General features: G+C 45.6%; 1 protein-coding gene across 3 annotated transcripts in view; it reads left to right on the forward strand.

Annotated features, from left to right (window-relative positions):
* The window catches only part of MYO1C (myosin IC), a 156,742-nt gene that overhangs the window by 63,831 nt on the left and 68,332 nt on the right, over positions 1-24,579 (forward strand). For all 3 annotated transcript variants that reach the window (XM_068111088.2, XM_068111087.2, XM_068111086.2), the window contains exons 2-8: positions 2,796-2,923; positions 3,180-3,295; positions 3,714-3,984; positions 4,310-4,390; positions 4,565-4,744; positions 8,921-9,019; positions 9,138-9,251. In XM_068111088.2, coding sequence (XP_067967189.2) covers positions 2,798-2,923; positions 3,180-3,295; positions 3,714-3,984; positions 4,310-4,390; positions 4,565-4,744; positions 8,921-9,019; positions 9,138-9,251 — 987 coding nt within the window. In that variant the 5' untranslated portion in view covers positions 2,796-2,797. The remainder of the gene's footprint in view (positions 1-2,795; positions 2,924-3,179; positions 3,296-3,713; positions 3,985-4,309; positions 4,391-4,564; positions 4,745-8,920; positions 9,020-9,137; positions 9,252-24,579) is intronic.

The following is a 24,579-nucleotide window of genomic DNA, read 5'->3' on the forward strand; positions in this document are numbered from 1 at the left end:
GTCAAATAATGTTTTGCAACTTGTTGTGCATGTTCATTATGTCAAAAATGATGATTATCCTGTTGAGTTTTCATGACAACACACCCTGGGGGTGGGGAGTTGACTTTTGGTTGGGAAGAGGGGATTGAGGAGTTGTGGTTAGGGTTAGATTACTGTATGAACCAACACCAATCGATTACTGCATGAGCAAAACTGTGATTACAGAAATGTTTTCTAGGTATATGTATGAATATATATATATATGCATGTTTTTATATATACTAATGGGGTCACCCGTGGGATTCCCACGGGCAAAAAAATCCCACGGGCATGGAGGTGTATCGTTGCGATCGGTGCAGCCGTTTTTGCGGTACCCGGGACAATAACGTCAGGCGGGAGTCCAAATCTGAAAATGCTTAAGACCAAAGCTGGAATTGGAAAAACAATATAGCTTATTTTACTCCAGGGGGTCCCAGGATTATCCACCCAAAATTTTGTTGCGATCAGTTCAGCCGTTTTTGCGGTACCTGGGAACGGACGGATGGACGGACAGACAAACGGACGGACATTTGGTGAATTATAGTAATATATATATATATATATATATATATATATATATATATATATATATATATATATATATATATATATATATATATATATATATATATATATATATATATATATATATATATATTAAAACAGGAGTGTCTATCTGTCCATCCATCCCAAAACTACTGCCTCAGTTTTGGGGATAACCCCACCAAACATTCTGCGGAACATTTTTGGGTCTCAGCGGATGTTGTAAGGAAGGTAGGAGGTTTCATAAATTCCTCAATAAAATTATGATTTTTAAATACCATCGCTATGGAGCTGTTGCCGATCCGAAAGTGAACAAGATGGTGATGATTCCCTGGTTTGATAATACTGAATCTCAATACAATTATGATTTATCAATTATCATCATATTTTGATATATTTATACCATCTTACTATAATTCACCAAATGTCCGTCTGTCTGTTCGAAGGTACCGTAAAAACTGCTGAACCGATCGCAAAGATATTTTGGGTGGGTAATCGTGGGACCCCTGGGAGTAAAATAGGCTATTTCGTTTTCCCAATTTCAGCTTTGGTCTGCAGCATTCTCAGATTTGGACTCCCGCATAACATTCGCGTTCGCATAACGTTCATTGTGACGATGTTGTGATGATGTATGTGTTCACGGTAGTGTTTGACGTGACGGTGTGAACGTAATTTCGTAATGTTTTTCGTTTCGTGATCCTTTAATGAACGTTTAATGTTTAACGAAAGTTTAATGTTCAATGAACGCTTAATGCCCTTCGATGTCCGGGGCCGCACGCCCGCTACACTGGACGGGCCAGTGTGTACCTTGCCCTTCGCCGTCAGGCTCGGGTAAACCGCTGAGCCCCATCCGTGATGGGGACTGGGGCTTGAGACAGTGTCCCACGAACGAGGAATTCCCAGGAAGCGCGAGTCATCAGCTCGCGTTGATTAAGTCCCTGCCCTTTGTACACACTGCCCGTCGCTACTACCGATCGGACGGTTTGATGAGATCCTCGGATCAGCCCCTGCACGGGCCGTTCTCGGCTCGTGCCGGTGCACCGAAAAGATGAGCGAACTTGACTGTCTAGAGGAAGTAAAAGTCGTAACAAGGTTTCCGTCGGTGAACCTGCGGAAGGTCATTATCGGGACAACATGAGAGCGAGCGAGACGCGAGACGTATGTGGTACGTGATCGTCCATGTACTGTTTAGCCATGTACTGTTTAGATTTTGATGATTTGCGTGTGATATGATTCAACGGATGTTTATATGAATCGTTTAAAATAAAAAAGCCTTCAATTTCTGATATTTTACCTTTTAATTTGGGCTTCCCAATTGAAGCCCCGGGCGGGTACTGTTGCTAGTAGTATTAATTTGTGATTGGAATGATGAATGATGCTGCTTGGAATATAAATGTGGAGATATTGAGTTTAAAGTAGAATGAGGAAATGATCTAAGTCCTAAGGGTTTCCATCCATGACATTTGTGGATTCCCTATTTGCAGTTTCACCATTGACTGAAAATATCAACATTCAGTTTGGGTACATTTTTTGTGCAAGTCTTTCACCAACCGGTTGTCAATACCTGACGTTCGACTGAAGTTGGCACAGGAATATGGAATTTATTGCTTCATGGTTTGGTTTAGCATTCGCCCTTTTCGCATTGTTTGTTTGCTTTTGGCTACCCACCTGTGCGTAGCCCGGGTACCTCGCTAGTATTTATATATATTTGTTATATATATATATATATATATTTGTCTTTGTGTATCTTTCCACAACTTGTTGTGACGTGATCAAAAGGAAGCGTTTGCAGATATGTAATGGAGAATAAGGGCAAGGAAGTAAGGATCTCGATGAATTACAGATTCTTGATTTATGATGCTTAAGCAAATTTTTAATGAAGTGTATTACATTTTCCAGGCATGCATGGCCTCTGATGATTGACGGATTTCCATTTCTAAGTGGGAAGTCGCTTCAATATTTGGCTCTGCCCGCCAGTCCCTCAAAAGATGAAGAACCTTTCCAACCCACCGTGTTTAATTCTAAAGGGTTCTAAAGGGTAATTCTAATGGGTTTCATTAGTTTCTAGGCTTTGCCTATTTCAGATTTAAAATGTCAAATGGACCACTTCCTGAACCGCTTGAAAAGAGGAACAGTGAGATAACGGGCAAATGAGGAGGGTGTATCGATGTGCGAGAGAGTGTTTTGTTTTATTTTATTTTTTTGTGTGTTTTTTTTCTGCCGCCTTTTCCCAGCCATGGAAGGGGCTCTAACAGCGAGAGATAGGGTTGGAGTTCAAGACTTTGTGCTTCTTGAAAACTACACAAGTGAAGGGGCCTTCCTCGACAACCTTCGCAAACGATTCAAGGAAAACTTGATTTATGTATGAACTCGCTCTTCATTCCAGTCTCTTGCATCCTCCGTCATTTGAGCGAACTTTATCATACTTGGTGCTCCTTAACCTTATAGCTGCTTCCCCTTAACCCACATCTCTCCTCCTTGATTTTAATACAAACAAACATACATTCATTCATACATTATATATATTTTTTCTTTGTATATTTTCACAAAATACTGTTTTGGGAAATCACTCGGTTATTTCTCCTATGTCTAAACGTTTATATTGCCTCCCACATCAGACCTACATTGGCACTGTGCTGGTGTCTGTGAACCCATACAAGGACCTGGGAATCTACACAGAGCAGCAGATGCAACGCTATCGTGGTGTTAGTTTCTACGAGGTCCCTCCACATATGTAAGATAACCAAGCAATTAACTATCGGGAAGAAATAAGACAAACTGGTGATGCTAGAAGTCCGGAGGATAAATAATAAGGTAAATCTAAGCCCTTGCTTTGAAGCAAGGAATTCTAGATAGAGCAGGAAGTCAAGAGTAGGATTTGAAGAACCAATTTGGTGTTAAGGGAATGAAAACGTGTTATTTGGATGTTATTTATCATAATAACTAAATAATTTATATTTGCTTCAGCCCCATAACAGCGGGCGGTATTGTTTTGATTTCAACATTCCTAACAAATTTTGAAATGCCGATGAATGCTTGCAAATGCAACTGAGAATTTGGAAAAATTAAATAGCTTTATGTCAATAAAAGTTTTTTGTTTTTTTTAAATGTGCATATCTGACTTGTTACGTCTTTCCCTTCTTCCTCCACAGTTATGCTGTCGCAGACAGTGCGTTTCGTGCTCTGCGTGCTGAGCGTGTTGATCAGTGTGTCCTTATCTCTGGAGAAAGTGGGGCAGGCAAAACAGAAGCCTCCAAACGCATCCTGCACTTCCTCGCTCTCTCCTGCCCTGCAGCTGCACATCTGTCCAGGCCCCTCAGTGCCAAGGGTTCACAACCTGCCAATCCTTCCTCCATATCGGTTCCTCCAGCTGTCAATCTTGCCATTCGAGATCGGCTTCTTCAGTCAAACCCTTTGCTGGAAGTAAGGGGTCAAATAAAGTATCATATTGAGATATTTTCGTTCTCCCACACTTTTTCTTGGCACGAACCGTTTTATCATAACCTTGCCTCGGCCTGGTTCTTTTTAATCTCTTGCCCACTTCCTTCCTTCGTATTATATATCCCCCTTCGTTAATTTATTTATTTCTATCTAGCACCTCTCTTTCCCCACCCCTCTCATCTTCCATCATTTTCCTCCCTTATTTATTCCCCATTCCGTGTTCGTACCACCTGTTTATACTTCCATTGTTAATGTTGCTGTTCATTCTGTGGGTGTTGATTGAGATAACCTTTAAATTTTTTTGCAGGCCTTTGGTAATGCCAAAACTTTGAAGAATGACAATTCCAGCCGTTTTGGCAAATACATGGACATTCAGTTTGACTACAAAGTAAGTTCCGGAAGTTTATATTCCCACAAAGTACATGTGTGCCATTTTCATAAAACGCAGCACTTGTTTGGCCACATTTAGCATTCATTGCCCATAAACTGTCTGCTTATTTGGATCTCTTCCATCAAGTCACAAACTCAACATGGCTGGTTTTGTTTCCCTCCCCCTTTACAGGGTGTTCCAGTCGGTGGGCACATTCAGAGTTACCTGCTGGAAAAGTCGCGTGTAGTCCAGCAAAGTCATGGAGAGAGAAATTTCCACATTTTCTACCAGATCCTGGAGGGAGCCGATGATATGGAGCTGAGCGGATTGGGACTGGAACGACAGGCACAAAATCACAGTTATCTGATCAAGGTAGTGGATAACTGGCGCACCTCTTCGTGATATAAACCAGTTGTTGGCATGGAAAAGGCAAGAACTGACCTTGGTTTGATTTTTTCTTGAAGTTTATTGACGAGGCTGAGGAATCATTTGGGCACGAAAAAGATGTACATGAAACTCCAACAAACTTAGATTTTGAGATTATATATATATATACACACACAGTTTGGTGCAAAAGTACGAGTCGAGTAGGAAATTTATTAACTGAGACGTTATAACAAAATTAATCTTTCATTAATTGAAGGGTTTCCATGAACTCGTAAGTATATAGCAACACTTATTATGATAGGAAAAATCAAATCAGTCTTTATGTATAATCAATAATCAGTGTGACCCATTTTGCCGAGAAAACTGCCTCAACTCCTTTTGGGATTTATTTAATTAGTTTATGGATCATGTTTGAATCAATGTTTTCCATACAGTGTTGTAATACACTCCAGAGCATGGTCAAACTGCTCACGTAAATTGTATTGTTCTCTCAAATGTACTCACCCTTCATTTATCCTGTTAAGACAGGATTAATTTATCCTGTTCAACTGTCATCATGCCAGCTGGTTGGGTGTAGGTTCCTCTCTCACCAGCCATGGCACTTCAGCAAAGGACTTCTGCGACTCATTGGGACTGACACAATCTGTCAATTTCCCGAACCAGATCTCAGTCAATGGAGTATCTTCTCTTCTGGACTTGGTTATGACTAACATCCCTGCAAATGTCTGCTGCTCTTCTTCTGCTCCAATCGGTTCTTCTGATCATGTGCTTGTTAAAGTGGACATCTCTCTGGCCATTCTCAGGGAGCCTGCTCAGCGTCGACGAGACTGGCATTTCACTCAGGCTGACTGGCACGGTCTGCAAGCAGCCATCAATCATCTGGACTGGTCTCCCATCTCTTCTGCCTCTAACATCAATTCTTCCTGGGAATTCTTCCAAAGCAAACTGCTCTCTCTCATGCACAGATTTATCCCATCTCGTCTTCACTTGACTTACCCTTCCTCCTGTCCATGCTACACTAAATCTTGTGGTGAGGCAGTTGCCCTGAAACAACTTGCCTTTGCCTCTTGGAAGGCAAATCCAACTGAAGGCAATCTCAGTTCCTTCCACCAAGCTCGGAACATGTGTGTGTCTACCCTCAGGAGTGCCAGGAAGCACTATCTCTCCACACTCAAGAATGAACTCTTAAACCTGTCTCCTTCCTCCAAATCCTGTTGGCGTCTGGTCAAATCCGTTTCTGGTGTTTGTTTCCCCTCCATCCCCTCTCTTACCTCAAATGGCTACACAGTTGACACCGCACGTGACAAAGCCGAATGCGTCAACTCTGTGTTTGCCTCAAAATCTTGTGTCCCAAACCCATCTCTCTGTTCCAACCTTTCCCAGTCGAACCCAACTGCTCCTGGACTCTGTGTCCTTCTCTCCTGACAAGGTGGAGAAGTTTTTGTCAAACCTCGACTCTGATTCTGCAACTGGACCAGACGGCATCAGCCCACGGGTCCTAAAATCCTGCTTTGCCGCTCTATCTCGCCCTCTCTCTGTTCTTTTCACCCTCTCTTTTGCTCAAGGTCATCTGCCAGCATCTTGGAAATCAGCAACCATTACCGCTTTACACAAAAAAGGTGCAAAAACAGATCCTTGCAACAACAGACCAATCAGCCTGCTCCCAATTATCAGCAAAGTCATGGAATCCATCATTGCTTCGGATATCAAATCCTTCCTCTTCTCCAATGGCTTGATCTCCGATCATCAATTTGGATTCAGACCAGGTCATTCTACTCTGGACATTTTGCTTCTGCTGTCTCAACAATGGATGGAGGTCCTCAATGCCAAGCAGGAAATCAGAGCTGTCTCCCTTGACATATCACGTGCCTTCGATACGGTCTGGCACCCAGCTCTGCTCACCAAACTCTCCTCCTATGGTATCCATGGAAATCTCCATGCATGGCTTGCGGACTTCCTCTCTGGTCGTAGTCAACGGTGTGGCCCTGAATGGATTTCTCTCATCTCCCCTTCCTGTTCTGGCTGGAGTTCCCCAAGGTAGTGTTCTGGGACCTGTGCTTTTTCTGGTCTTCATCAATCATCTCTCCGACTCTCTGGAAAATCCTCTCTATCTCTTTGCTGATGACTCGACTCTCTGCCACTCCATTACTCATCCCTCAGATCGGCAGTCTGCAGCCTCCTCATTCTCTGCAGACCTGGACAAAATCACAGACTGGTCATACAAGTGGAACATGTCTTTCAATCCTGACAAATCTCACACTCTTACTATGTCTCTCTGAAAAGGCCGACTGGAAAACCCTCCCATCTACTTTCTTAACAATCCTCTCCAAGAAGTTCTGTCGCTCAAGCTTTTGGGTCTCACTATCTGCCATGATTTTTCTTGGGTAAACCACATTTCTAAGCTGGCCTCCAAAGCCAGTCACCGACTGGGCATCCTCCGTCGTGCGAAGTCCTTCCTTGGCACACCTGAGCTTCTCACCACATATAAGGCTTTCATCTGCAGCTCAATGGAATACTGTTCTCCCCTCTGGGCCGGTGCTCCTGCCTCACACCTAGCTCGGATTCACGCTGTTGAAACCAAAACTTTCAGAATCATTGGAATCTCCCGCAATGAAGTTAACTCCGAGGGCCTTTCACTCACTCACCACAGGCAGATTGGTGGTCTTTCTGTCTTCTACCGACTCCTCTCCGGCCTTGCTCCCCCAGCTCTCTCTGTGCTCTGTCCCCAAAATATTCCTACAGGTCGCACAAGATCTGCCAGCAACCCTCTTATGGTTAAACTGCCAAAATCTAGGCTCTCTGCTCACCTTCACTCTTTCATTCCCCTTTTCTCTCGCCTCTGGAACAAACTCCCCCACTCCCTTCAATCCCACTCCTCCCTCCAGGTCTTTAAAACAGCTGTTCACCACCATCTCTTATCTTCCCCCATCCAAAACCTTGATCTTTTCTACCCCCACTAATTCACCCCAGATCCACTTTTTTGAAATTTTAACTTCTTTCCTGGAAGTCCTTGCAGTGTCCATATGGTTTATACCTCTCCCACCTCCCCCCAAGCCCTCTCCCTCCCACAGTTCTCTCGATGCCCTTGCTCTCAAATGTTGTGTTTGTGTCCTTCCCCCTCTCGCCCCATCTTGTCTACCGCTCCCCTTATTTTGTGTTTTATGTGTCGGTTTGACTTTTTGTGTGATTAATATTAGCTCTTTCATGAGCCTCGATCTTATATACAAAAAAAATAAAATAAAAATAAAAGACAAAGTGTCAGTCAAAAATAAATAAAAAAATTAAATAATATGGATACATATCTTCAATACTATGCCAAATTTGTGTTTGAAATCGTGATTTGAGAAAGCTTGGCATTGTTTTAAGTGGACTCGTACTTTGCTCACCACTGTGTCATATATATACATACACCCATACTAGTGGGACATGCTAGCACATCATGTAAGCAATAACAAACCGTGCTACGTATGTAGATACATAATAAATAGAAGCTTTATTATTATAGGCAAGCATCACCGACTTGCTGCTAGATATCAATTTAGGTTTATTTATTTATTTATGTTATGGACACGTTTACAGTTTTTCGGTAAATTTTCATTTACGGACGTTTTTTCTTTTTTTCATTTACGGACATTATTGCCATGTTTATTTCACAGTTTACGGTTATAGAAATTACAATTTTCAAATGCTAGATATTGATTGCGGTTTTATTTATTTTTTGGCTTTTTTTTTACGTATGCTTTTGGTGTTTTTTTTACATTCGTTTTCATTTACGGAGACTTTCCGATGGTTCTGTGATTTTTTTTCCCGGTGTACCAGCTTCGATGTCCGTCGGCACACCAATTTTCAGCTTTCTACGACACCCGGAAAGTACCGAACATTAATATCAGTCAGTCAGTCAGCCAGTCAGTCAGACTTTAGAAAGAGCTATTTAAAAAGGAGAAAGAGCTACAGTATATATATATATATATATATATATATATATATATATATATACATATATATATATATATATATATATATATATATATATATATATATATATGTACAAATATATATATATATATATATTTGTACACATAGATATAGATATATACACACATATGTAACTTCTTGGTCAATTTTTCTCAGTTTCCTTATACCAATTATCTCTAATTTCAGGGTCAATGTTGCAAAGTTAGCTCCATCGTGGATAAGAATGACTGGAAGATTGTACGGCGAGCGATGGAAACCACCGGCTTTTCTTCTGAAGACGTGGAGGTCAGAGAGACTTTGTTACTTTTTAAGATAAGTTACAGCAGTATTTGGGGAGGATGGGAGGGAGCAGTAGAAGTGATGTTGGTAGTTGTTTCCTGAAGTACCTGATCATCTTTCCCAGGCTTTGCTGGGCGTGATAGCCAGTGTGCTGCACCTTGGCAACCTCAGATGCTCAGTGGAAGAAAGTGGAGAGGTTTGCCTCAAGGGTGACAGCCAACTACGTTCACTGACCAGGGTAAGAGGGTTCTAAGTCCTGTTATGGGTGCTGTTTCATGCCTGGGAGTGATGTTATATTAGCTGACTGTGCTTTCACCATGTTGTAATGTATTGCACCTTCACTGGCTTGATTTGCTACATTTGGGATTCACTGCTGATGCGGCCATCCCCGGGTGAAACCACTCTTCTTGAGGAATAATAGATATCATTAATGGTTGGAAGTATTCATTGTTTCTGGCTGCAAACTACTTTGGGCCTTTATCCTTTTAATCATATTGTTTTGGTGTTAGTAGTAACAAAATTTTTCATTTGTATGTTGAGAGTGCTGTTTGCTAAGCTGGTTGGTTGTTCTTTCATCAAAGCCTATTTTTTTAATGAGTTCCTTTGAAAGGAACTTTGATGCAGGAGAAGGTCATAAGACCCATCAAAGCCTGCACAATTATTACTAATTATGGTTGTTTTCCATGATCTATCTTTTTTACCTGTGAAATATCACAGGTCCACAAGAGCTATGTGTGGTTGTTGTTGCTGCTGTTGTTGTGGTTCTTGTTTGGGTCGATTTTTGAAATGTGCACCCATTGGTCGGACAGCTGCCAAGCACCCACATTTATCGCTTGACTCCACCCACCAAAATAATATGGCTGCCATCTTGGTTTTCTGGTGGGTTTAAGACATCAGGCCTGTAGGCCTCTGCTGATTTATACACTGCCCGGCTTCGTTGCGTCAGATTTCCATTCGCTTTGTTTGTGACGAGTGTTACGATGAGGGACTCCGGAAAATCTAATCATATACAAAACAAACAACATGCATTTTAAAGGCCATTTTCCCTACTAGAGCGGGGGTTAGCCTTGCGGTCCCCATGACAATCTTCTCCATTTTGCCCTATTTTCTGCATCTCTCCTTGTTAACCCCCTTGCCCGCATTTCTTCTTCGACCATCTTTAGCCAAGTCTTTCTCGGTCTTCCCCGTCCTCTACTTCCTTCTACATTCATTTCCATCACTCTTCTCAACCAGTCACTTTCATCCTTCCTCAACACATGACCAAACCATCTCAACCTGTTCCTCTTCACAGCATCAATCACAGACTCTATTCCCATCATCTTTCGCAATTCATCCTTTGTCTTCCTCTCTCTCAACGATACTCCGCACATCTGTCGAACCATTCGCATTTCCACCCTTTCCAACCTTCGTTGCTGCTCTACATTCATTACCCATGTCTCACTCCCATAAATCATAACACTTCTCACACATGCAGCATACACCTTTCCCTTCAGCTTCAACGACACTCCCCTCATGATCAGCATGCCACTCAGTTCCCGAAACTTATTGCATGCACATCTCACTCCAGCAACCGTTGCCGAGTCTGATCCACCTCCTCCATTCAGCATGTCTCCGAGGTAGCAAAATGTTTTCACACCTTCCAGCTTCACGCCGTCTCCAAGACCCAACTCAACATTTCCTCCATCTGCAGCTCCCTCTGTGCACACCTTACATTTGAATGTAGCTGCCACACTGGTTAATGACCCTCTCAGACCACTACATTTTTGATGAACCCACTCAGCGCACATTGTACATTGAATGGAGTTCACTCCGACACCCTTCCTACACACAGCACAGGGCCACTTCCCAGTTCTTTCCACCTCACCACATGCTTTACCACTTGCCATCACCTTTCGTCTTTCCGATATTCACCTTCAGACCTTTTGTCTCCATACATTCCTTCCACTTGTTCATCTTTTCCTTCAGTCCATCCATACTTTCCGCAATCAACACCAGATCATCTGCATACAATAACTCCCACGGTAAACCCTCCTTTACGTTCTGAGCCAGCACCTCCATCACAGCTACAAATAGTAGTGGACTTAGTACCGACCCCTGATGCACTCCCACCTTCACCTCAAACTCACCACTGTTCCCGTCCTTCGTCCTTACAGCTGTGCGCGCTCTTTTGTACATTGCCATTACAACTTTGATCAACCATTCCTCCACTCCTAACTTCCTCAATGCCCATGTCAATACTTTGCGTGGAACCCTATTGAATGCTTTCTCCAGATCAACAAACCCAAGAAACAATTTCTTCCTCTTCTCCATGTACTTCTCCTGCAACTGCCTCACAATGAAAAGCGCGTCTGTCGTTCCTCTTCCTGGCATAAATCCAAACTGCATTTCGTCGATCTTCACTTTCTTCCTTATCCTCCTCTCCAACACCCTTTCCAATACCTTCATTCCATGCTCCAATAACTTTATCGCTCGGTACGAGCCACACTCCAGAGGGTCACCTTTCCCCTTGTATAGAGGGACGAGGGTACTCAGTTCCCAAACCACTGGAATGCGGCCTTCGTTCACCACCAGATTACAGATCTCTGTCATTCTCTTCACACCCCAACTTCCTGCTGCCTTCAACATATCTCCCACAACTCCTGTCGGCCCTCCCGCTTTTCTACCCTTCATTGCTTTTATCGCTTCCTCAACTTCCTTCTCAGTTATCTTCTCTGCCGGTCCTAAAACTGGGTTACTCTCTATGTTGCCATCCCATTCATTCTCTGTATTCAACAGCATTTCCATATATCTTTTCCATCTTCCTTTAATTCCATCTGGGTCGACAACGATTTGTCCCACTTCATCCTTCAAGCAACTCACCCCCATCACATCACACCTCTCTTTCGCTATCTGCTTTGCAATCCTGAATACTGCTTTCTGACCCTCTTCCGAATCCAAGCGTTCTCCGAACATTTTCCTACATGCCTCCTGCGCCTTTGCTACCTCTTTCTTTGCAGCCTTCCTGGCTGCCTTATAACTTTCATGCTCTGCTGTTTCTGCTCCCGTACCCTTTGCCTTCTGCCACTCCTTGAACTTCTTCCTCTTCTCGTCAATCCTCTTTCCAACTTCATCATCCCACCACCATGTTTCCGAGTGCCTCGATGGTCCTTTTGTCCATCCACATACCTCACCAACGGCTCCCAACAGACTAGCTTTCATTGACATCCAACCACTTTCAAGCTCAACCACATCATCCTCGACCCTACTCAGCCTCTCTTTTAATGCCTCCCTTACTGTCACCTCTTTCAACCTCCACACCTTCATTCTCGGTTGGTACTTCACCCGCCGAGCTCTGCTCGCACCTTTCACCCTTATGTCGCAGACAACCAAGTGGTGCTGTGAAACAGCCTCCTCCCCCGGGATCACCTTTGTGTCCCGGAGGTGCCCCCTATCTCGCCTACGCACCATCAGGTAGTCAACGGTTGTCATCGACCCACCTGACATGTATGTAACAAGCTTATTATCCTCTTTCTGGAACTGAATATTACAAATCAACAAATCAGCTCCATCAGCAAACTCGAAAATCAATCAAAATCAAACTAATCATATGTCAAATAAAAATTATTAGTAACGTTTAATCAAGCATGTCAGCACACACGGTATGCGCCTCCCTAAAATAATAGTGTTACGTAATTTTTGAACGACCCCATATTGGAGTTAAATTAATCTGTGACTGTGATGAATCAGCTCGGTCTGATATAACTGTGGTGGAGGCTGACATGGATGAGATATGGCGCATTAAATGTGTTTTCCAATTGTGCTATTCAAATTTTAAGAGTGCTTTAAGTGCGCGTTTCCCAATTGCCTGTTAAAGGATTTTGTTGTGAGTTGTGACCACAGTGCGGTCATCAATAAATGCTGATCGTCGAGCAAGGAAGCAGCACGTACCATTTTTAGTTTTTCGTTTAACTCGCAGGCACAGAGCGGACACTCTATTACGCCACGCCACAAACAACAACAACAACATGCATTTTAAAGGCCATTTTCCCTGCTAGAGCGGGGGTTAGCCTTGCGGTCCCCATGACAATCTTCTCCATTTTGCCCTATTTTCTGCATCTCTCCTTGTTAACCCCCTTGCCCGCATTTCTTCTTCCACCATCTTTAGCCAAGTCTTTCTCGGTGTTACGTGGTCCCCTCGGTGAATACCTGGTCTCAGTGACCCCCGGACCGTGAGAGGAACTTCGCCAGAAAGCTGTATTATATATGCGCTTTCGCCACGCAAGCCATATGAATTTCACCCCAGAGACAACTGACGTTCAAGGATATATTTCAATGGTAATGATACCAAACAATTTCAATGACACAACCATCAACAATATTTCAAGGACACAACCACGGAGATTTTCCCCGAGCAATCAACAATACATAATCATCACCAATTCCCAATTCACAATCAATTCCCTATGATTAAGATGGCCATCTTATACAGGTGTGTCCCGGTGAGTACTCACACCCCCTTTCGGTCTCTGCTCCTCACAATGTCTCTGGGCCTCTCCTGACCAAGATACTGCTACTGGTCGGCGTCTCCGCACTCGGGCGGTTGAACGAACCCCGGGTGGACGTTCCTCCACCGGGCAGGTATCGTACCGGGGACAGCTGCTGCAGCGCACACCTCCTTGCCAAGCAACGGGGCAAAACCCAGCGCGGCTTCCAACGCGCGCGAGGCCCCAAAGTGCGACCCGTACGCGTCCTTGTAGACGGGGCAAAACCAAGCGCGGTTTGCAACGCGCGCGAGGCCCCAACGTGCGACCCGTACGCGTCCTTGTAGACGGGGCAAACTGTGCCGGACGCTTGGTTCCGTGCACGCACTCACGGTGACTTGCCGTGTCAAAAGGTAGTTACGCGTCCAGGTAACTCCTCTCGCCAGACGGGTTTCGGAACGCCGCTTGTTCACGCAGCGCAAGGTCGATCCCACCTTTCGTCGGAGCGGGCGAGGAAGACCAAACCTCCTTCTTTTACCTCGTGTCTTTTCTTCTTCCGTTTTCCGGCCACTTCCGTTTCCGGCCACTGGTTCAGAAGGGCTCCTGACCCTCCAATCACAACAACCCTTAATATAATACACACGGATAAGCAACCTGAATGGTAATTCACATACATTCACATAAATATGTAACACTCCCCCCCTTCAAGAAAGAAAGTTTGAACCCAGCGAAAACTTTCTTTGCCGGCCAATTTGGAGAAACAAACCAGATAACTCAACCCCCCCCCCCCCCCCAGATTAACTCCATCTGGACAAAGCGTCCGCCACGACATTGTCCCGGCCCCGTACATGTTCAATTTCCAAGTTGAACCCCTGCAAAGCCAAACTCCATCTCATCAACCTCTGATTTTTATTTTTCATTCTTTGAATGAAGGTTAAGGGGTTGTGATCCGTAAAGACCTTTATGGGAAAGGACGTGATTCCTAAATACACCTCATAATGTTGAAGCCCTAGCAGGAGAGCCAGGGTCTCTTTCTCCACGGTGGCATAATTTGCCTGATGTTTATTGAACTTCTTGGAGTAGTAGCACACGGGGTGGTCCACCCCATCCTCATCTTCCTGTAACAAGACCGCTCCAGCCCCCACATCGCTTGCATCTACGGCCAACTTGAAAGGTGCCTGAAAGTCCGGAGCGGTTAGGACCGGAGAGCTCATTAGTATCGCTTTGACATGGGCAAAGGCCGCCTGACATTTGCCATCCCAAACGAATGGGGTCTCCTTTCTCAACAAACTCGTTAAAGGGGCTACCACATCCGAAAAATTCTTACAGAACCGCCGGTACCACCCCGCCATACCTAAGAATCTCATCAGCTCTTTCTTCCCCTTTGGGACTTGGAAGCGATCGATAGCTTCTACCTTGGCGGTCACTGGTTGTACTTGACCCTGCCCTACTACATGGCCGAGGAACACTACCTGTGCTCTTACAAATTCACTCTTGGCTAAGTTGATGGTCAGACCTGCCTCGGACATCGTCTGAAAAAATGCATGGATTTGCTTAATATGGTCTTCCATGGTCATGGTGTGGATGATTACATCATCCAGATATGCCTCCACCCCCTCCAGGTCTGCAATGAGCCTATTAATCAGTCGTTGAAATGTCGCCGGCCCGTTCTTCAACCCAAAAGGGAGGACCTTGTACTGATATAACCCATTCGGAGTGACCAAAGCTGAGATTTCTTTGGCTCTATCAGTAAGAGGGATCTGCCAATACCCTTTCAGCAAGTCAAATTTGGTAACAAATTTAGCTGGGCCTATTCGATCAATACAGTCGTCAATCCTCGGGAGCGGATAGGAGTCGGTCTTGGTCACTGCATTCACCCGTTTTAAATCCGTACAACACCGGAAGCTGCCATCGGGTTTCGGAACCAACACACATGGGGAGCTCCATTCACTGTTGCTTGGTTCGATGATGTCATTGTCCAACATATATTGCATCTCCTTCCGAAGGTACTCCATCTTCACCGGGTTCATCCGATAGGGGTGTTGTTTCACTGGAGTGGCCTCCCCCACCTCGATATCATGATATACTAAGTCCGTACGACCAGGTACATCTGTGAACAAATGTTTAAATTCGAACATTAGGCTGGACAGTTGTCCTTGCTGTTCCCTTGTTAAATGACCTAACTTCTCATCCAAATGCTTCAACACTTCGGTGTTCGTCAATTTGGGGCAGGCCTGGTCATCCAAGTTATCAAACTTCACACCGGCGTTTCCGTCCATTGTCACCGGTACGACCGGTGAGACAGGAACTACGTCTTCCACCGGTTCCCTCTCATGATATTTCTTCAGTCGGTTGACATGACACAACTGTCGCTTTTTTCGTCGGTCGGGAGTGGTCACCACGTAGTCTGTCTCATTCACCCTCTCCTCCACTGCATAAGGACCGAAATATCTAGCCTGGAGGGGCTGACCTGGAACGGGCAGCAATACTAACACCCGGTCCTGAGGACTGAAATTCCTTATCTGCGAGGTCTTGTCATGTCTCTCCTTCATTTTCCCCTGGGCCCTTCTCAAGTTCCGTCGTGCCACCTCACACGCCTTTGCCAATCGGTTTTTTACTGTGGCCACATACTCCACCATCGGTGTCCGGGACTCCTGTAGTAACCACTGTTCTTTCACCAATTTCAACGGTCCCCGCACTGCGTGTCCAAACACCAGTTCAAACGGGCTGAATCCCAAGGAGTCCTGCACGGACTCCCTCGCCGCAAACAACAATAGGGGTATCCCTTCATCCCAATCCTTGGCACATTCAAAACAATACGTTCGGATCATATTCTTTAAAGTCTGGTGAAACCTTTCCAGGGCCCCTTGGCTCTCGGGATGGTAGGCGCTGGATCTTACTTGTTCCACCCCCAACAGGTGTACCACTTGCTGGAACAGTGTGGACATGAAATTGGTCCCCTGATCCGATTGAATGATCCTAGGTAGGCCAACCCAAGTGAAAAATGTAATCAAGGCCTTTGCAATAACTGCCGCCGTTATTTTCCTCAGAGGCACTGCCTCGGGGAACCTGGTGGACGCACACATGATGGTCAGTAAGTATTGATGTCCAGCTTTGGTTTTGGGTAAAGGGCCCACACAGTCCACAATGACTCGGCTGAATGGCTCTTCAAAAGCTGGAATTGGCTTTAACGGGGCGGGGGGGATTTTTTGATTCGGCTTTCCCACCAGCTGACAAGAATGGCAGGACTTGCAGAACTCCGCCACATCCCGTCGCAGTCCCGGCCAGAAAAAATGTACCAATATCCTGTCACAGGTCTTGTTCACTCCCAGGTGCCCGGCCCAAGGGGTCTCATGTGCCAGACTCAAGATCTCCTTCCGGTACAGCGGTGGCACCACAATCTGATAGTGAACTTTCCACTCATCGTCTGCGGGCACCTCCGGGGGCCTCCATTTCCTCATTAGGGTTTCCCCCTTCATGAAATACCCCACAGGTATCTTCGTAGCCTCTTCTTCCGTAACGGCTTTCTCAATTAACCTCTGGATCTCCGAGTCTTCGTGTTGTTCTTCCACTAGTCTCCTTCAGACCAGCGCGGTTTGCTCCACTTCGTTCTCCGCGGTCTCCGACGGACACTCCACGTCCCCTTGCGTTCCAGACGCTACCATTTCTCGAAATTCCTGGGAATCCCTCCCCTGGCTATTTCCCTTTTTCGAGTTGTCTTCCCGTACCTCTAAGGGTTCCAACTCCCCCTCTCTTTCTTCCTCCTTCTCTTCCGCGTGCTTTCTACCCATAGCCCGAGTCACTGCACAGGATGGAAAGATACCCGGAATCTCCATCTCTAACCGAGTGGTGTTATTTTCCTTACTGGGCTTGTCCACCATTATTGGATTACCCGAAACTCGCCCCCCGGCCAAATCATTCCCGATAATAAAAGAGATTCCCTCCACAGGAAGGGTGGCTTGTAAGCCTACGGTGACCGGCCCGGATACCAACTCAGAACTCAACTGGATGACATGAAGCGGAGCTTTAACATAGCCCCCGACCCCCTGTAAAAGCACACTAACCCCAGTTGCCGTCTTCCCCGACAATGGCAAAATGCCCTCCAGCATCAACGATTGGTGTGCTCCTGTGTCCCTCAATACCCTAACTGGCTTCTGGTTACTCGGGTCGCCATCCAGCGACACGAACCCCTCTGAAATGAAATGTTTGTAGCCCTCCTGAACAAGGTTCTCCCGGGACGCCGTACCTTTGACAGGGGAATCTTCCCCCAGCTCTGCTCTCCAAGAATGATTTCTCACACTTGCCAGTGCATTCGGAGTCGCACTAGACTGATTCCGTTCCGGGTTCTCCCTTTTTCGGAGGTAACATTGGGACATCAAGTGTCCAGTTTTATGGCAAAAAGCACAAGTAGGCCCGGGGGAGAACCTCGGGGTCGGCCTTGAGCCCCCCGAAAAATAAGTTTGTCTTGGGCCCGTAGCCCTCGGATTTCTAACCGTTGGGGTATCATAGTTGTCCCCATAATCATCTCGAGGCCGCCGCCATGTAAGGTCATTCTCCGCACCGGGTGTTCCATAACTCCCCTGCTGAAGTCTAGGCGAGGAGTTAGGTTTGTGGACCCCTATTCGGTGGGTTAAGGCATAATCATCTGCCATGGTGGCTGCGTCCCACAACTTCGGTACTTTCTTTTCCTGCAGGTACACTTTGATGTCCTCGTGGACACACTGCTGGAATTCCTCCACCAGGATCAAGTCCCGCAATGTTTCGAAGTCTTTCCTGACTCCTTTTGACTCACACCACCGATCAAACATGTTTTCTTTCACTCTGGCAAACTCCACATGGGTCTCATTCTCCCTCTTCCTGGCATTCCTGAATTTTTGCCTGTAAGCTTCCGGAACCAACTCATAGGCCTTGAGGATGTGCTTCTTCAGTACCTCATAATCTGCACATTGGTCCATTGGTAGCGCCGAATAAATTTCCTGAGCTTTCCCCACCAGCACACTTTGCACGAGTATGGTCCAGGCCTCCTCCGGCCAGTTTAATTGTCGAGCCACTTTCTCAAAGTGTGGGAAAAATTTCGCGACTTCTTTTTCACTGAACGGTGGAACCAGCCTCACATGTCTGCCCACATCCCAGGTTTTCTGGTTAGGTGTCGACCCCGTCAGCAAGGGTGGTGCCTCTCCCCGTTCTCTCATTAACTCCAGCTCCTTGAATTTGATTTCTTGCTGAAGCTCCATGTCACGTTCCTTTAATTCCCTTTCCGCTTTTCTCTCCTCTGCTTCGAGGTCCCTTGCAGCTCTCCTCTCCTCTGCTTTTCTCCCTTCTAACCTTTCCTGGAGTTCTCGTTCCACTCTCCTTTCCTCTGCTTGTTTCTCTTCTCTCCTCGCTTCTGCTTTCCTTTCTTCTTCTGCTCTTTCCTTTTCTGCTTTCCTTTCTTCTTCTGCTCTTTCCTTTTCTGCTTTCCTTTCTTCTTCTGCTCTTTCCTTTTCTGCTTTCCTTTCTTCTTCTTTTAACCTTTCCTGGAGTTCTCGTTCCACTCTCCTTTCCTCTGCTTGTTTCTCTTCTCTCCTCTCTTCTGCTTTCCTTTCTTCTTCTTTAATCCGTTCCTGGCTCCGTAATTGCAACTCCAGTTTCCGGAGCTCAACGTCTTCTGGTTCTTCGGGTAGCCACTCCCAGGCTAACTCGTCCCATGTTCCTAATCCCACCATAGATTGTATCACCGTGGCCTGCAACTCTGCCTTCCTCAAATTAGTTCGGACCTCCAAGTTAAAATGTTTGGCCAATTTCAAGAGGTCCGACTTTAGCAACGCTCGGAACTGTGCCTCACTCGGGGTTACCCAAAAGTTCTGTGCCACAAACGCCATGGTGCCTATCGTTAACACCTGTTAACCTTCACCCAAGACTTTACCCCAATTTCTCAAAAAAAAAAAATTTCCAATTAATAATTAATTAATTAATTTTAATTAATAAAAAAATTATTATTTTATTATTTTATACAATTTTAAATCCCGGACGTAGACCCAATTGCGAAACCGCAAATCGTAATTTGGACGAGCCCCCAATTCTGTTACGTGGTCCCCTCGGTGAATACCTGGTCTCAGTGACCCCCGGACCGTGAGAGGAACTTCGCCAGAAAGCTGTATTATATATGCGCTTTCGCCACGCAAGCCATATGAATTTCACCCCAGAGACAACTGACGTTCAAGGATATATTTCAATGGTAATGATACCAAACAATTTCAATGACACAACCATCAACAATATTTCAAGGACACAACCACGGAGATTTTCCCCGAGCAATCAACAATACATAATCATCACCAATTCCCAATTCACAATCAATTCCCTATGATTAAGATGGCCATCTTATACAGGTGTGTCCCGGTGAGTACTCACACCCCCTTTCGGTCTCTGCTCCTCACAATGTCTCTGGGCCTCTCCTGACCAAGATACTGCTACTGGTCGGCGTCTCCGCACTCGGGCGGTTGAACGAACCCCGGGTGGACGTTCCTCCACCGGGCAGGTATCGTACCGGGGACAGCTGCTGCAGCGCACACCTCCTTGCCAAGCAACGGGGCAAAACCCAGCGCGGCTTCCAACGCGCGCGAGGCCCCAAAGTGCGACCCGTACGCGTCCTTGTAGACGGGGCAAAACCAAGCGCGGTTTGCAACGCGCGCGAGGCCCCAACGTGCGACCCGTACGCGTCCTTGTAGACGGGGCAAACTGTGCCGGACGCTTGGTTCCGTGCACGCACTCACGGTGACTTGCCGTGTCAAAAGGTAGTTACGCGTCCAGGTAACTCCTCTCGCCAGACGGGTTTCGGAACGCCGCTTGTTCACGCAGCGCAAGGTCGATCCCACCTTTCGTCGGAGCGGGCGAGGAAGACCAAACCTCCTTCTTTTACCTCGTGTCTTTTCTTCTTCCGTTTTCCGGCCACTTCCGTTTCCGGCCACTGGTTCAGAAGGGCTCCTGACCCTCCAATCACAACAACCCTTAATATAATACACACGGATAAGCAACCTGAATGGTAATTCACATACATTCACATAAATATGTAACACTCGGTCTTCCCCGTCTTCTACTTCCTTCTACATTCATTTCCATCACTCTTCTCAACCAGTCACTTTCATCCTTCCTCAACACATGACCAAACCATCTCAACCTGTTCCTCTTCACAGCATCAATCACAGGCTCTATTCCCATCATCTTTCGCAATTTATCATTTGTCTTCCTCTCTCTCAACGATACTCCGCACATCCGTCGAACCATTCGCATTTCCACCCTTTCCAACCTTCGTTGCTGCTCTACGTTCATTACCCATGTCTCGCTCCCATAAATCATAACACTTCTCACACATGCAGCATACACCTTTCCCTTCAGCTTCAACGACACTCCCCTCATCATCAGCACGCCACTCAATTCCCGACACTTCTTCCATGCACATCTCACTCGAGCAACCGTTGCCGAGTCTGATCCACCTTATCCATTCAGCATGTCTCCGAGGTAGCAAAATGTTTTCACACCTTCCAGCTTCACACCGTCTCCAAGATCCAACTCAACATTTCCTCCATCTGCAGCTCCCTCTGTGCACACCTTACATTTGAATGTAGCTGCCACACTGGTTAATGACCCTCTCAGACCACTACATTTTTGATGAACCCACTCAGCGCACATTGTACACTGAATGGAGTTCACTCCGACACCCTTCCTACACACAGCACAGGGCCACTTCCCAGTTCTTTCCACCTCACCACATGCTTTACCACTTGCCATCACCTTCGTCTTTCCGATATTCACCTTCAGACCTTTTGTCTCCATACATTCCTTCCACGTGTTCATCTTTTCCTTCAGTCCATCCATACTTTCCGCAATCAACACCAGATCATCTGCATACAACAACTCCCACGGTAAACCCTCCTTTACGTTCTGAGCCAGCACCTCCATCACAGCTACAAATAGTAGTGGACGCCACGCCACAGTGGATGGTTAAATCTTTGACTTTAAATTGTCTAATGTGTGTAAATGCATTGAACTTTAAAGAAGTGTTTGATTCATTGAAATTCATTTATTGGAAATAATTATTGGAATGGTGATGAACAAGGGCATCATAAAAAGCAAATGCTTCACAAACTTTGTATGAAAATGAACTGTGCACCACAGTACATTTACACAATGATAGTTGTCCTCGCCAGAGGAGAGGGCATTGCATTTGGGTCCGTTTGTTTGTTTGTTTCTTTGTTTGTCTGTCTGTCTGTTTGTCTTTGTCTGCACAGAAAGAGTATGCTTTTCTCTGCAATTGTTGGTCCGATTGCCAAAAAATTTCACCATTGGAATGCCTCCTCCTGTGGAATTTTTTAATGATAATTATGATGTCATAGGTCACGTAGTACAGACGCCATCTTGGAAAAACAAACAAACTTTGCACCTATATATCTCCAAAACCGCTCCATCGCAAAAATTGAAAAATTACTCATTGTCAAGTACTCCCTTTGGGGAACAACGTATTCATGATGAGGTCATCAGTGCTTTCATGATGACGTCATAATTAGACACGTAGAACGCTTGATCCGATCAGTTTGAAATATCTTTAGTATGATCTATACAAACATTGTATGGGATCATTAAATTGATGACGTCATCGGTCACGTGGTTCGGCAGCCATGTTAGATTGAACATAAATCTACATCAATAAACAACACAAACGCAGCAGCTAATAAAGACCACACAAATCTCTGATTGCTCTTTCTTGTTTATATTGTGATTTGTTGTCATGCTGCTAATCAAAGTGCCACACCAGTACAAAGCCTATAAAAGTGTCGACAGTCATACGATGCATAGTAATAGGAGCAGGAGCAGCAGGAATACATTCATGGCAGATCCCAGAGTACCAGGACTGAAAAACTACACGACAAGCAAGTCAAAATTAATATTTGAAAGCTTAAACTGGTAAAGGAAAGGGTATTGATGCAAAATAATTGTGGTAAGTTTCTGTCAGAGCCAAATGTAAGAATCTGGAGGGGGTGCATGAAACTGGCACTGCTAAAAATAAGTGGTTGGAGTATGAAACCAAAGCTATGGTGAAGCATTTCAGAGTTTGTTGCCAAAAAGCTTGTTGTAATTATAGGTTCGAATAATACCTTTGGAAAAGAAGACGCATTATTATCTCAAAAAGAGTTCCCTAGACGTGTATCTGCTCGTAATTCGCTGTTGGGAAGATGTAACTGAACCAAAGGTTGATGTGGGCATCCAGACCATAACTGTGCAGTTGAATATAGCGAGAGACGTGCAAGATGTGTATATAAATCCAAGTTCAAATTGTTGTACACCACTCCTTTCCTATTCCATCTCCAGGCGCTGCATGTCGTCATCGCTGGGCACTGAAGAGGGCCCGGCAATGACGCGCGCTGAAAGGGAGTACTCGGTTTTCATTCCGGTTTCTTGTTTGTTTGTTTGTTTTTCGAGGCGATATCTCAGCCATCCTTTTTTTTTTTTTTTTTTTTTTTTTTTTTTTTTGTATACAAGGTCGAGGCTCGTGAAAGAGCGAACATTAATCACACAGAAAGACAAACCGACACATAAAACATATAACATAGGGAGCGGTAGACAAGATGGGGAGAGAGGGGGAAGGACACAAACACAACATTTGAGAGCAGGGACCGAGAGACATGGAGACATCGAGAGATCTGAGAGAGGGCGAGGGCTTTGGGGGGGGGGGGGGCGTGGGAAGGGGGCGGTGGGAGAGGTATAAAACATATGGACACTGCCAGGACTTCCAGGAAAGAAGTTGGAATTTCAAACAAGGTGGATCTGGGGTGAATTAGCGGGGGTAGAAAAGATCAAGGTTTTGGATGGGGGAAGATAAGAGATGGTGGTGAACAGCTGTTTTAAAGACCTGGAGGGAGGAGTGGGATTGAAGGGAGTGAGGGAGTTTGTTCCAGAGGCGGGAGAAAAGAGGAATGAAAGAGTGAAGGTGAGCAGAGAGCCGAGATTTCGGCAGTTTAACCATCAGAGGGTTGCTGGCAGATCTTGTGCGACCTGTAGGAATATTTGGGGGACAGAGCACAGAGAGAGCTGGGGGTGCAAGGCCGGAGAGGAGTCGGTAGAAGACAGAAAGACCACCTACCTGCCTGCGGTGAGTGAGTGAAAGGCCCTCAGAGATAGCTTCATCGCGGGAGATTCCAATAATTCTGAAAGCTTTGGTTTCAACAGCGTGAAGCCGAGCTAGGTGTGAGGCAGGAGCACCGGCCCATAGGGGAGAACAGTATTCCATTGAGCTGCGGATGAAAGCCTTGTATGTGGTGAGGAGCTCAGGTGTGCCGAGGAAGGACTTCGCACGACGGAGGATGCCCAGTCGGCGACTGGCTTTGGAGGCCAGCTTGGAAATGTGGTTTTCCCAAGAAAGATCATGGCAGATAGTGAGACCCAAAATCTTGAGCGACAGAACTTCTTGGAGAGGATTGTTGAGAAAGTAGATGGGAGGGTTGTCCAGTCGATCTTTTCGGAGAGACATAGTAAGAGTGTGAGATTTGTCAGGATTGAAAGACATGTTCCACTTGTTTGACCAGTCTGTGATTTTGTCCAGGTCTTCAGAGAGTGAGGAGGCAGCAGACTGCCGATCTGAGGGAAGAGGAATGGAGCGGCAGAGAGTGGAGTCATCAGCAAAGAGATAGAGAGGATTTTCGAGAGAGTCAGAGAGATCATTGATGAAGACCAGAAAAAGCACGGGGCCCAGAACACTGCCTTGGGGAACTCCAGCCTGAACAGGAAGAGGAGATGAGAGAAACCCATTCAGGGCCACACGTTGACGACGACTAGAGAGGAAGTCCGCCAGCCATGCGTGGAGATTTCCATGGATACCAAAGGAGGAGAGTTTGGTGAGCAGAGCGGGGTGCCAGACCGTGTCGAAGGCACGTGATATGTCGAGGGAGACAGCTCTAATTTCCTGTTTGGCATTGAGGACCTCCATCCATTGTTGAGACAGCAGAAGCAGCATGTCCAGAGTAGAGTGACCTGGTCTGAAACCAAATTGATGATCAGAGATCAAGCCATTGGAGAAGAGGAAAGATTTCATATCCGAAGCAATGATGGATTCCATGACTTTGCTGATAA

The sequence above is a fragment of the Myxine glutinosa genome, chromosome 3, assembly GCF_964187855.1.
Source record: "Myxine glutinosa chromosome 3, kmMyxGlut1.1, whole genome shotgun sequence".
Taxonomy (NCBI): Eukaryota; Metazoa; Chordata; class Myxini; order Myxiniformes; family Myxinidae; genus Myxine; species Myxine glutinosa.